The sequence below is a fragment of the Anolis carolinensis genome, chromosome 5 (assembly GCF_035594765.1).
Source record: "Anolis carolinensis isolate JA03-04 chromosome 5, rAnoCar3.1.pri, whole genome shotgun sequence".
Classification (NCBI taxonomy): Eukaryota; Metazoa; Chordata; class Lepidosauria; order Squamata; family Dactyloidae; genus Anolis; species Anolis carolinensis.
The window spans coordinates 35,017,936-35,032,192 of record NC_085845.1 but is presented as its reverse complement, the minus strand read 5'-3'; the positions used below and the strand labels follow the sequence as shown (position 1 = coordinate 35,032,192).

Here is a 14,257-nt window from a genome sequence, read left to right as displayed (position 1 = left end):
TACATACTTATCCAAAATGCTATTCATTAGGAATATATAAGAGAATGAGACAATTTCCCCAAATATCCACAATTCATATCAGTCAATACTTAAGATTCTTTTCAACTTGGATTTCACCAGTACAGACATTGCTTTTGCAAACATGTTGCAAATAAGCATATGTAAATATGACACACTTAGCATCCTAGTGGCAGAAATGTAGTGGGAGAAAATGTATACATTCAGCTCCAGTAATGCAACTGAATGTTATATTTATTTATATTCTTCTGTAGTATGGAATTCCATACACAAGAAAAGTCACTGTTTCAGTAGCAAAAGTACAAAGCAAACTGCAATCGAACTACTCACTTAGATGTTGATCCTGTAAGCTGCATACCTCGATCCAGCAGAGCATTAGCTGTGAGGCCCTGTTTCACAATCTAAAACATAGACACATTTCTTATTCTCATTCTTGAGTTTTTATCAACTTTATAACCTGGTTAAGTGTTTTTAAACCCTATCTAGAAACCTTCCTGCTCCAACATAATTTTTTCTTTATTGTATTTCAATGACATCTCTACAGATGAAATAATCCTTCTTTCACAGATGTGTCAGAATTGAACAGAATTGGCACAGTTCATATATCCCTTACATTACAGTGAGATTAGATCACTGTCCTCCCGCCTGGCCTTCAGAAAATAAACAAGACATGATTGTGGGATCAAGCCTTTGGCCAGTAAAGTAATACATTACAAGAAATAAATAGGGATTATGTGCAATTGACAATACAGAATGGCTTCAGTTTACGACTTTGGATCATGTGATTTTAAAGTTTATACTAAGATGTTTTAATGCTATTCCGTTCTCTGGACTTCATGCAATATTTGGCCCTATAATATGCTGCTTGTACTATCCCATGCCCGGCTCTTTTATAACCTGGTCACACACAAATTGTACTATGTCAATTGGTTTCGTTGAGTATTGTTTTGATTGGGTTTTAACACTGCTGTTTTATATTCTATGTTTTACTGATTTGTGCTTTTTGTGCTAGATTGTTATATTTAACTATGTTTTATTTTTGCTTTGATGGATTGTTTTGTATTTGTGTCCCATATGTAAGCCTCCCCGAGTCCCTTCAGGGAGATGGCGGAAAGGTATAAGAATAAAGTTATGATTATTATTAAACTATGTCCTAATGTTTAAATGTTGTTTATGTTTTATGTTTAATAGTTTTAATGTAAAAACCAAATCATAATATCAAACAATAACATCTAAGTTAAAATCATTGAATTTTGCCATCAATATGTTGTAAACCGCCTTGAGTACCCTCAGGGATAAGAAAAGCGGTATATAAATACAGTAAATGAATAAATAAATAAAATGGCTGAAACATAGTCATAGTCATTTACAAATAAAATATATTAATTGGAAAACTGTATACTTTTATAAGAAAGTATTTCTTGCAGTGGGTGGGAAACCTAGAGGGGAAAGATGCCATTATTCACTCCTGCAATCTCCCTGCCCCCCAGGCTGTACCAGTTTGGATTTCACATAATTTTCTATGGGGAATGGGGTCCATTTTTGAGATGCTTGATGGGAAACTATTACATTTTGCACTGTTTTAGAACTGTTTGGATAGTTTGGAAGCAAAAGAACCCACATTTTTTTAACTGGGCATCTTGGAGTTTCAGGGGAATTTTGGGATTCACATTTCATATTTACGACACCACACAGAACTTCTTAACAGATATAAACTTCTACTGCCACATTCACCAATCACTTAAACTGATATCAAGGTTTTGTTACCTTAAAGGTTGGGACTGAAAGCTGTTCAAATGATGAGGAGCTTTCCTCACTAGTTGGCGTGTCAAGGTCTAGTGGCCGATGTAACGACGATTTAGATGTTCTTTTATTTGTTGGATGTTTTACTGACCAGTTAACCACCTGATACTGAGTAAGGTAGCTTTGATAACAGTTCATTACAGGTTGCTGGGAAGTGATTTGTTCATTCTCAGAAGCCTTCTCAGCTTCTACAACATATAAATGCTCTATAAGTTCATCTTCTCCTCCCAAAGCAGAAACAAATGAAGCTTGAGAGGGATGTGTTTTTATTGGTAATGTTTTTGGATCCTGACTAACTTCTCCATGCAGTGTAGTAGTTAAGGGTCCTTCTACACTGTGATAGATTGAACCTCGTCCATAGTCTATTTTGGCTTGTTTTCTCTTCTTTTTTCTCCCAGGATAGGTTCCTGGGCCTTCATCGCTGCTTATAGGTTCAAAGTCTTCAGCTGCGGAAAAGTAGGCTTCACTATCAGCCACTGACATGCTAGAGTCCATGGAACGATACTGATGAAACGAATTTGAGTCTGCAGAAGGTGTGTATGGGAAAGAACCAAAGCTTCTCCTTTGCTTTGGAGAATCTAAGACATTTTCATCGCTGCGGGAGACATCACTGCTGAACTGCACACCAGCTGGAACAGGCTTGTCTCCATAGAAGGCTGCAGTCAGACTTTTAGTACTCCCAAGTCGAGTAGAGCATACTGACGCTTGCCGTTTCAAAGGCGATCTAAGGGGAGACTGTCCAACAGGCCTTTCTTGAGGGTTAGGAGATACAGGGCCATTTTCTGAACCTTCCGCTCCAGCAATACTAAGGGGGTGAAACAAGTTGTACAGATTCATACACAATTTCAACAAAATGTACTTCTTTTGTAGACTTTTTAGTAACCCAAATAAGTCATAACTCCACATATCTGCTTTAGTCCCAGTTCGAGGTAGTAATGGTTTGAGGTAGTAATTCTGTGTTTTAACCTCCAGATCAGCATTTGTCAACCTGTAGCTCTCCAAGAACTTTTACACTTCATTTTCTATCGGTTTTAGCAACATGAGAAGTCAAAACGTATCAGGTGGAATTGTACAGCTTTTTCCTGACACTTAGACTATGAGGAACATGAACCTGGGTAGAAGATGACACTGTTATTGGGGATGGGGTGGGGATTAATCAACTACAGTCTTCTTCATCAAACAATGAATGACAAATGCTTGTCCCAGACTATTCAATTTAATGGGAGGAGATTTTGGGGCAAAAAGCCAAACTAAAAAAAAAGATGATGAGGCATAGTGGTTTGAATGCTGGACTATGACTCTGGAGAACAGATTCGAATTCCCATCTGGCCATGAAAACACACAATGTTGATCACACTCTTTCAGCATCAAATATTCCCCTGAACAAATCTTGTCAAGATAACCAGGGTCTTAGGACACCACAAGTCAAAAATTACCTGAAGGCACACAACAACAGAAGCAGCAGCAGCAGCAACAACAACAACAAAACAACAACTAACACACAGTCCAAACTATGGTTAGATGACACCAAGCAGAGAATTGCTAAATACTCTACTCTCGAAACGTGTCAAGTCAATGGACCCAAATTCTTGTTTGGTTGGAGTGCCCAATATTTAAAATGCTCTCCAGAAAATCTGGAATAATTTTTTACATTCTATACCCAGACCTATGTGTTAGAGTCAACTCCAGTTGAGAGGGAGCTTTGCATTGTTTTAAACTTTATATATTGTATTTTATGACTGTTTTAATTGTTTTAACGTTTTAGTTCATTGTATAACGGTGTAACAGCATCAATTGCCACTTGTAAGCTGCCCTGAGTCCCCTTGGGTGAGAAGGGCGGGGTATAAATAATTGAAAATAAATAAATAAATAAATAAATAAATAATACTCACCTCCCATGAATATCTTCTCTTTTGGAAGTTACCAAGAACTCTTTTTGCCCTAAGTGGTCTTCAGCCGCAGAAGAAGGGCTTTCCCTATCACCTCCAAGCAAGGGGAGTGCAGCACTAGAACTACTGTTCTCTTCTGAAGATGAGGAGGAGCTATGAGAACGCAATGGCACTTGTAAATTCAGGTGCTGAGATTTTCTTTCCGATTCCATTCCTACAGATCGGCACTCCCATTCTTTCCTTTTAACACCATTTGTTTTACCTAAGAAGAAAGCATGTCGTTATTTTATCCTATATATATTAAGTGTAGCAGCAATTTTCCTTTCCTTGGGACTAGTTTTCCAAACAGAGGGATAAATGTGCTGAATATTCTTTTATATATAGTTCTTGCAATATATAAAAGTAAACCAGACTCATATGCTTTTTTAATACAGTATATTATCATCACCTATAATCATGCAAACTAGTTTAATTATGCATATATGGATAATATAACATAGTTTCAGTGAAAATTTCAACTTTTCTCTCAATAAGTAAAGGTAAAGGTTTCCCCTGACGTTAAGTCCAGTCATGACCAACTCTGGGGGTTGGTGCTCATCTCCATTTCTAAGCCGAAGAGCTGGAGTTGTCCATAGACACCTCCAAGGTCATGTGGCCGGCATGACTGCATGAAGTACCGTTACCTTCCCGCCAGAGCAGTACCTATTGATCTACTCACATTTGCATGTTTTCAAACTGCTAGGTTGGCAGGAGCTGGGTCTAACAGCGGGCGCTCATTCCGCTCCCGGGATTTGAACCTGGGACCTTTTGGTCCGCAAGTTCAGCAGCTTAGCGCTTTAACGCACTGTGCCACCCGGGGCCCCTTTCCCTCAATTAACTCCTGTTATTTTATAGTATGTTAAGTTACTGGTTAGCTTGGGTTAGGTCGAAGATCATTTATAAAGAAGCTAAAGATATTCCTAAATATGCTGACATGTGGCTGAGAATACAGATTTCATTGTACATATATATACACACAAACATTACCATCTACAATTTTGGGAAGCTCTTTGGTGATAATCCATTCTCCTGGCTGTAGCAAAGATTGTCCATAAAACATATCTGATTCTGCACTCGTATTTGAAAATGCAGAACTACTTGATGGCGTCAACTCTTCGAGTTTGAAGAAGTCTAATCCTGAAACGGTGCCACCAAAAAACCTACAGCCACCAAGACAGCCACACTTGTTCTTGCTTCTCTTATTCTTTGTATTATCATCTGGCCATAAAAACCATAATCTGGGGAAGAAAATCAAGCATGACTTAAGAAAGCAATCAAATTCCAATTATTATTCAGCTAAAAAGCTCAGCAGAAATTGCTGCATATTATTTCCTGTCTTCAATCAGATACATCATAAAGATATTAATCTATACAGATAAATGCTTGGCTGGTTTTCATGAAACAGAGAGGTGGTTAAGAAAACCAAATATAATTAAAAAAAAAAAAAAGTAGATCTGTGCCTCCAAGTTAAAGAGCATAAAAGAACTTCATTTCGACCCATCCATTCAAATATGGTGGATCATACCAATTTAGAAATGTTAAATTTGATAAGATTATCTACACACGTTTATTTTAATTATGTAATAAAACATATTAAAATAATATTTTTGATCTGAAATGTTTGTGTTTCTCAATATATGTGTCTTTGCATGCCTTTATTAATACCGCTCAAAAATCTTTTCCAGAGGATTCAGGGACCCTCCAAAATAGAAATCTTTCCTGAAATCTTCCAAATCTTAATTACACTGAACTAGTATGATTAGTTTAGATTCGAGGTCACATCCATTTGAAATTACTAAACACAAAGACAACAACAAAATATGGATGTAATCAATTTATTTGATTTGATAAGGAGTAAAGAAAAGCTCAACAATCTATACTTTATATCTCATATGCTTATGCTCTTCTAAACACCAGTTAACAATTAATTAAGTAGATCTAGACGTATCATCTTCGCACTAATATCAAGAATTTCCCCTTACCTCTTAGTCCTGCTGTCATGAATTTCCAAAAAATGCCTCTGTGCTTCATGCTTGGAATGATGATCAGCTGCCAAGGCAATATCAGCGGTGATAAGGCCCAAATTGACTGACCCTGCTTCCAGCCAATATGCCCTCCGCAACACTGTTGGCTGAAGACCAATCCTGCAATTGTTCGCTTGCTCGATGTACTGTCTAAGTTGGAGGTCTTGAATGGCAGCACTTATCCCCTCACCAACAGACTGATTGTGGAGGTTACAGTTGGCAATGCGTACAGCACCCATCTAAAAGTGAATGGGGGAAAATTCAACATAACCCAGTGCTCAATGGAAGGGGAAAGAACATTCGAGAATCATCACTGTTATTGTTGATTTATACCCCACTTTTTCTCTCTACCTCCCAAGAAAAATTTCTCATGATGCTGAAATCCTGTTTGTAGATGTGACTAAATGTTATTTTTGACAGGATGTCTTCTTCCTTCAAATAAGAAGGATACTATTTACCCGTTTGGGTTAATAAGAAGTACATAAAATAAAGTGTTCACTAAATTATTAAAATTATGGTGTGAATTAGGTCTGGCAGCTATCACATCATGGCCAGCTAAAGAGTCAAATTAAATGCAGAATCATGTTTCAGAAGTTACAAAACTACAGGAGTCCGCTTTCTCCACTTGCAGACACGTTTCTTGTTTAATGAAGAGCATAATACTCAAAGTATTTTGTTCTGTACAAAAAATAAAATGAGCATCTGCAGATTACATGACTAGAAACAGGAGATCTTTAAACTGTGCCTTAGCCCTCCAATAAAACAGATAATGCAAATGTACGTTAAATGCTTTTATCTCTCAGAATGCCCTACAGTCCAGTCAATATATGAGGAAATCAATTCTGCATTCAATGCATACAACTTAGATTACAGAAAACAGCAAACAAATGTTATAAAATGATCACAAAATGAAATGGCATAAAAGAAGAAAAGCATTCCTACCTTTACATTTGTGGCACAACCATGCTCTACAATGTATATATCTGCTCCATCTACTGCCAGGCGTGTCATTGTGTACTTTAATTCATCAGATGTTGGACAAGGGCCAGAGATACAACTTATCTACAGAAAATGTGAAACAGAATATACAATCATATACCATTCTTGCTGTGAATTAATTCTACTTCAAGTTTAAAAAAATGACAAAAGGGATAAGTTTGAATCCCTGCTCAGCCATGGATACTCACTGGGTGACCTTGGGCAAGTCATATTCTCTTAGCTTCAGATGAAGGGAAAAGCAAATTTTGCCAAGAAAAACCCAAGATAGTTTTTGACTTTTGGTAACCTTATGGTAAACCTACTTGAAGGCACACAACAATATTCCATAGGTTTTAACTGAGAATTTCATCCTAACCAAATATACAATCCCATTCGCACTTCTCTGCATATTTGTGTACTTCCAAATCTAGGTGTACACAGGATTGGGGTACACACGAAACACTGTTTAGGATAATGTAATTTGCCTTATTTGGATGAAACTATTTTGGATAAACCCTGAAATGGAGAGAAGGGAGTAACACAAAATGGAGTTGATAGTCAACTCGATAGATACCTTAGAGAATATCTACAAAGTGCAGCCCTACCATGTTGATTGACATATCAAAGCATAAACTCCATTTCTAAAACTTTTTAGCATCATCTATTATAATGGAGCTGAATGTATTAAAAATATGTTGCTACCTTAAATCACTTCTATTCCCTTAAAGGCTTTTTTTTTTAAAAAAAGCTAAGTATATACTTCAATTACTAATGCAGTTATAAGATTATTAAGCTTCATGTGTTTTGACAATGTTTCTTATGTAACGCTCTAATTGAATTGTAGTTAGAGAATACCAAATCATATTTATTACCTTAGCTTCACAGAAGCGACGATCAATTCCATGCTGACATATGATTACAGACTTTGGTCTTTCCAATTCAAATTCACGACATACCACATGAAACACAAAAGTTTGTCCCCACTCAAGCAGGCACGCAAGCTGCAAATAAATGAAAAACATTTTGATTGGACAGAAACTATTAATTGAATCTGAAGAACTTCAGAACTAATAAAAATGGTTTCCAGTTTAAATACCTAGCTCCATTACACAAACCCAATTTACACAAACTCCAAACTGCAATGACTGCATCCTTGATCTGCCAACAGGAGGCACTTTTAGAAATTAGAAAGAAGGATTGTCTATCTAATTTGAGAAACATCTTCAATCTAAACCACTATAGGTTTAATTTAAATTATTTGTAAAGAAAAGGGGAATAGCAGAGTAGTTATTTCACAAACATTATTTTTTTACCCAAGTAAAAGTTTTTGAGTGAATGTGTAAGATACAAACAAACACAAACTGAAATTAAGATTTATGCATTCTGTATTTTAAATTCAAGCCCTTAGCTGATTATAAATTTATTCATTTGTAGAATTCTTCAAGATGGCGCTTAGTCTCAGGATCTAACTTTGCACTAAAGAACAAGAAAAAGATTAAAAATATCAACAGTGGAATATTATCATCTCTAGAATGTAAAACTTGTTCAGATATGCATTAAAAAACTGTCAATCCACCAAAGGCTTGTATAAGTGGCTGCCAAAGGATCTAACAGTTACAACTGAATTGCACCTTCAAATTTAAAAAGTCAATTCAAGTTGAAAAGAAGTCTCAGGACTTTTGGTCTAGTTTCCTGCAATGCAGTCAGTTATCACAACCATTTTATTCCCCATAGAATGTGAAGCAGCACTTTGTTGATGAACCTTTCTTTAGTAAGTATATTATTACAAGCAATGATGTTGTTCTCACTGAAAACACACTGCAGAAACTAAAGTACTAAATGTAATGGATCCTTCAGCCATGTTTAACTATTTCAGAAAATAATTTATATTTGAACTCCTGACTGATCTAAACAGAGGAAGTTATACTAAAGAGGACATTCACAACACCTGTCTCTTTCTTCAGTTTCTAAATGATGACCATCTCAAATTTACCAACTCCTACACAGTTGGAACATAAACGACAGTGAACATATGAAAACTGCAGTGTATACTATCAACAGTAGATTCCTGGAAAAACATAATATAAAAGTTGTCGAAGGCTTTCATGGCTGGAATCACAGGGTTGTTGTGTGTTTTCCAGGCTGTATGGCCATGTTCCAGAAGCATCCTCTCTTGACGTTTCGCCCACATCTATGGCAGGCATCTTCAGAGGTTGTGAGGTATACCGTGGCGCAGCTGGCTAGTAACCAGCTGCTATAAATCACTAATGACCGAGAGGTCATGAGTTCGAAGCCTGGGTCGGGTTAAGCCTCCGACCATTAATAGCCCCGGCTTGCTGTTGACCTATGCAGCCCTGAAAGACAGTTGCACCTGTCAATTAGGGAAATTTAGGGACGCTTTATGCGGGAGGTTAATTTACAACACCATAAAACTGCCAGCAAAACACGAGGAAAGGAATGCGGAAGTACAGCCACTACTGGACGGTGAAGCAACAGCTCCCCCTGTGGCCGGAATCGTGAAGCTGGAAAAATGTTAAAAATGCCTCTGAGTCTGTCTAATGTATATTGTTTGTCTGTTAGCATTGAATGTTTGCCATATATGTGTTCATTGTAATCCGCCCTGAGTCCCCTTTGGGGTGAGAAGGGCGGAATATAAATACTGTAAATAAATAAATAAATTCTGGAACATGGCCATACAGCCTGGAAAACACACAATAATATAAAAGCTAGCAGTCCTTTACTGAGCTTCATTAAATTTTGCCACTTCATTCAGAATTAAATATATTTGCTTTCAAGAAAATATTACAGCATATGGTTTTTCACCAACCCAATGCAATAAATTGTAGCAAGCTAAACAAGGATCTTTTGGGTGTTATTTGAAATTCTTGGCACCAAGTTTCAATTTGTAGCAGCCATTATGGCTGAGAGTGATTTGAACTGTTACCCTGTGTATCTGGAGGGCAAAAGATTAGCGAAGAAGAATAAAAAGGTGCCAATGGTCATAATTTCCAGTTTTTGTGTCTTTAAAAAAAGCTCTTCCTGGCTTATGATTTTGGAATGTCAGTTCACACTGGACAGAAACTGAAGATTTCCCTTCATTATCTGTTGCTTAAAAAAAGGGGCGGGGGGATTCTAATTCTTCCTCCTCCTATTCCTTCCTCCTCTTTCAAATATGCAAACTCTACGCTAAGAAAACAGTGCACACATTAAATTCTTAAGCAAGGTGTCATACCTGTGGAATAGTAACCTTAGCTGAAAGGCTTCCAGCTTGAACATCAATCAGCCAAGCATATTCTAAAGAGTCAGTTCCCAGAGGCAACCCTTCTGCTGAAAACATGGCATGAGCCCGGAGCTGCAGACCAGAAAGGCTCAAATGACCCTCTCGAAGCACTTCATCTGCAGTTGGCCTCTATTGAAAATGAAAGATTTATCCTTTGAGTTGGAGAACAACTGAAACAAGCTATGCAAGAGTAAATTAGAGATCAGCATTTCTGACTACAGGCAGTCCCAGAGTTACAAACATTTGACTTACAAATTACTCAGAGTTAACAATGGGGGTGATACAAGAGGGGGTGAGAGAAATCTACCCCCCAAAAGGGAAATGCATTTCTGGAAGAGTTTTCATGGGATAAAGGGGTCTATATTGAAGCTTTAGCACCAATCCTTCTTTCAACAACAACCCAATTTTTCAAAATCCAATCATCATGGGGACAGAAAGTGACTGAAATCTTCTGAACAGGGACACAGACAGCAAAACAATCACCATGGGGATGTTATATGACTGGATTTACACTTAAAATGTACTTGTACCAACTTACAAACCTACAGAACGTATCTGGTTCGTAACTTGGGGACTGCCTGTATTATATATTAATGTGTCTTCCTATGAAATAATAATGTACATTTAGTGGGTCATAAAATATGCAGAAGATAGAATTACATCACTCAAATTGCAAAGTCTGTAACAATTAGATCAAGATATTTTTCACTTCTATTCATCTGTGAAAATTGAGCCAACCATTTTATCTGGATGAAGATTAATATAAAATTGGCCACAAATCTTTTGGCTGCACTCTGTGCCTTCAGATTGAGCCAGACTGAATTAAACGGGATTTTCTGTTGAGACATATATAAACTAGCACTGTAAATTTAATAGATGGAGAAAGAAAATAAATGGAAAATGATAAAAGCCTATAGTCCATGGTTAACCTTAACCCTAATGAAGGTATGCCCACAGAACAAACAGGAACATGGAAAACACTTATGTAAGTTCCATTGATTCAACTGATTTAGACTAATAGAGAATAATAACTGAATAACAGTTAGTGCTTCGGTGTACCTTTCTTGGTTGTTTTATGTCAAGCAGATTTCAAAGCATCTAATTCCAGAGAAAGTTAGATGAAAGTGTGAACTCTAAAATAATGAATTAATAAATGAAGTCATGCTACCTGATAATTGTCATTCAAGAATAAATTCATTGGTGACAATACAAGCTGTAACATAGTTTCTTTGTATCCTTTCTTCATCTCAAAGCATAGCCTTTCCAGAAAACCTGTAGGACATTCAGGGCCATCGCTGCCGCAGTGCTAAAGAACAAGACATTATAAGTGTTGTCATCATTAATCAGAATATCAACAATACTCAAATTGCTGGAAATGAAAAACTATGGGTAACATTATTCAACTACCACAGAGTATAATGAAAATGTCCATAAATTCTTAATAACTTAATCAAAATTACTCTTTCTGTGATGAACCTGGGCAGTCTTAATTGTATACTGTTGTCAGACACCAAGCTCAAGCCCTAGTAAAATTATCCAGAAGAAAGGAAAGGGTAACCTTCCCAACACATGTGGTCCTACAGACATGGTCAGAGTTCATGCTGGTCAAAAGGAGCCCCTGATAGCGCAATGGGTTAAACCCTTGTGTCAGCACGACTGCTGACTGAAAGGTTGATGGTTCAAATCCAGGGAGCAGGGTGAGCTCCCGTCTGTCAACTCCAGCTTCCCATGCGGAAACATGAGAGAAACTTCCCACAGGACTTTGCCCAGGGGACGCCCGGATGAGCGCAGATGAGCTTCCTCTATCAGCTCCAGCTCCATGTGGTGACATGAGAGAAGCCTCCCACAAGGATGGCAAACATCAAAAACATCTGGGTGACCCTTGCGCAACGTCCTTGCAGACGGCCAATTCTCTCACACCAGAAGCGACTTGCAGTTTCTTAAGTCACTCCTGACATGGGAAAAAAATGCTGGTCGAAGATGAGAGCTGTACTCCAAAACATCTGAAACACTACAAATTGGGGAAAACTGGCAAATTTGCCACAACAGGATGTATCAATTTAAAGCACTTATAGCCACACAGACTTTCCTCTTCAAGACAGATGATAAAAATCAAACACTGAATAATTATATTTGCCCCTTTTTTATTATCATTTAAATCAATGTAAACCCAGAATGATTGAAATCTTGAAAAGTTAACATTGACAAAATACAACTAATTGGAAGCAAAATGTTACCTGTCGTCTTGTGGCAAGGAAAACAGTCAATGGGTTTGATTAGTGATTCTTTGCAAGAACGGCTGCAATATGGACCACTGGAGATAAAACTGTCTTAATTTTCCTCAACATCTATTTGTATGGGGAATTCATTTGTAATGTCCTCTTATCACATTTTCTTCCAAGATATCCATGCCCCCATATAAAAAATGGGAACGCACCAAAAGCCAAATATGACCAACAGACTCAAGTAAGCAACTGTATTTCTCTGCATAAATGCATATTTTAACAACATTATTATACGCTTGATGCTTTTAATTAGGTAACACGGTCGGATTACTTACCACCGGCAGCCGCCCGTGTACTTTGTACACATTAACAAGCACAGTAATATCCCATGGACGCAAAGTAAGGGGATGGGCCTGTCTGCCTGATGTGTCATTCTCCTTTCTGTCAGCATCCACTCCTACTGCAGTCCATCCAGAACTTGAAGAGGTTGACATGGACAATACTGGGCTTGAAATAACCTCCTCAAAATCGGTGTACATATCATCTTCACCAAAATAATTTTCCTAGTGGGATGAATTAGCAACCCTTAGCATAAAGGAGTATAACACAAAACTCCACGTTTCAATACAATTCTACTCCTGCCATTCACTTAAGAATACTTCCATTTTTTTAAAAAAAGGAATAATCAGTATAATAAGCACCATTAGAATCAAAGGCTTCTCATTATCAAGCATTTTAAATCATTAGGAAGTTGGGTGTGATAATATGTGTCTTTAAATTTATTTACAAAGAATGTATTACACCAACTGTGCAAAATGAAACAAGTACAAACAGCTGGTAATCTACGTAGTTCATGTTAATACAGTCAGTGAAATGAAGACAGATGCAATTTGGTCCATAACTCCATTGAAGCATCTCACTCTCTTCCCCAAATCAGTCCCATCTTTCCTTTCCTTCACATAGAACTATTTCTGATGTCCAGATGAAAAAATGCTTTAATAATTAGTACTTTGTCTATAAATTCAAAGAGATCTCTCTACCTTTATAGATAGGAAGGCTTTCAAAAGTGGTCCATATAGAGTCATCTGGGAGTCTGGGGAAAGTTCCAGTTCTACCCGGAGCTTGTCAGGCGGCAGTTCTGATGGGTCAACAGGTTGACGGGAAGAACCTGAAGGAGATATGCCCTTATCTGTCATCTTTTGTGATGGCCTCAATGCAGACAAGACTGACTCTTCCATTTCCGACACTATGGAGTAAATAAAACAGTGAAAAATTCCAAGCCAGAAGTAAACAGTTTGCTGGTTTATAGTGCCACAAAATGAAACAAACTAAATAGAATGTTTGTCACTCTAGGTTGGTAATGTTTATATTTTTATACTTTTCATTAAAAAACCCCCCGAAATATGCATATTTATACAAATGGCAAGTTTGATATTTTTATAAACAACTACTTATCTAAATTCTCACTACTAATACCAACCTATTACTAAAGCCCCACTGCAGGTAACAAAACATAAATACAGACAAGGACAGACACTGGCACAAAAGGAACAATACTAAAAAACATAGACTAGTCTACGATCTCTCACTCACTGTATGCTGGTTTTTATGTCTTTAATTTTATTCCCTTTAAACACTATTATAAAATGTCCCTTCTGTTTTTAATAGCATTCTACTAATTCCTAAAACTTACAATAAGCAAATCCCCCCTCCCAAATATCGTAAGTAGTAATGATAACGGTGGTAATGTTTAAATCATACGCATATTCACCAAGATTGTATCTATATTATAAAATTTTTAAAATAAGTTTACTTAAAAACATTGTATATATTTAAACATTATGTCGTATATTTTTGAAGAAATAGTTTATATACTTTCTTGTCGATATACATCAAAAACTAATGGTACCTGTGTGTGACATTCTTTGAGCAAGCAGTATGAGTTAGCAGAAGCAACACATTCAATAAATCATACATTAAAAACTGCACGTACAAATATTT

The 14,257-nt window shown here is 37.0% G+C and overlaps 1 protein-coding gene across 13 annotated transcripts in view; it reads right to left on the bottom strand.

The window, feature by feature from the left end:
- Positions 1–14,257, bottom strand: part of bltp1 (bridge-like lipid transfer protein family member 1) — a 142,143-nt gene that overhangs the window by 80,864 nt on the left and 47,022 nt on the right. For all 13 annotated transcript variants that reach the window (XM_062983607.1, XM_062983608.1, XM_062983613.1 and 10 more), the window contains exons 20-30: positions 13,297–13,502; positions 12,592–12,819; positions 11,200–11,337; positions 9,984–10,160; positions 7,624–7,752; positions 6,716–6,835; positions 5,732–6,012; positions 4,737–4,987; positions 3,714–3,972; positions 1,786–2,626; positions 349–419 (exon numbers count right to left, since the gene is read on the bottom strand). In XM_062983607.1, coding sequence (XP_062839677.1) covers positions 349–419; positions 1,786–2,626; positions 3,714–3,972; positions 4,737–4,987; positions 5,732–6,012; positions 6,716–6,835; positions 7,624–7,752; positions 9,984–10,160; positions 11,200–11,337; positions 12,592–12,819; positions 13,297–13,502 — 2,701 coding nt within the window. The remainder of the gene's footprint in view (positions 1–348; positions 420–1,785; positions 2,627–3,713; positions 3,973–4,736; positions 4,988–5,731; positions 6,013–6,715; positions 6,836–7,623; positions 7,753–9,983; positions 10,161–11,199; positions 11,338–12,591; positions 12,820–13,296; positions 13,503–14,257) is intronic.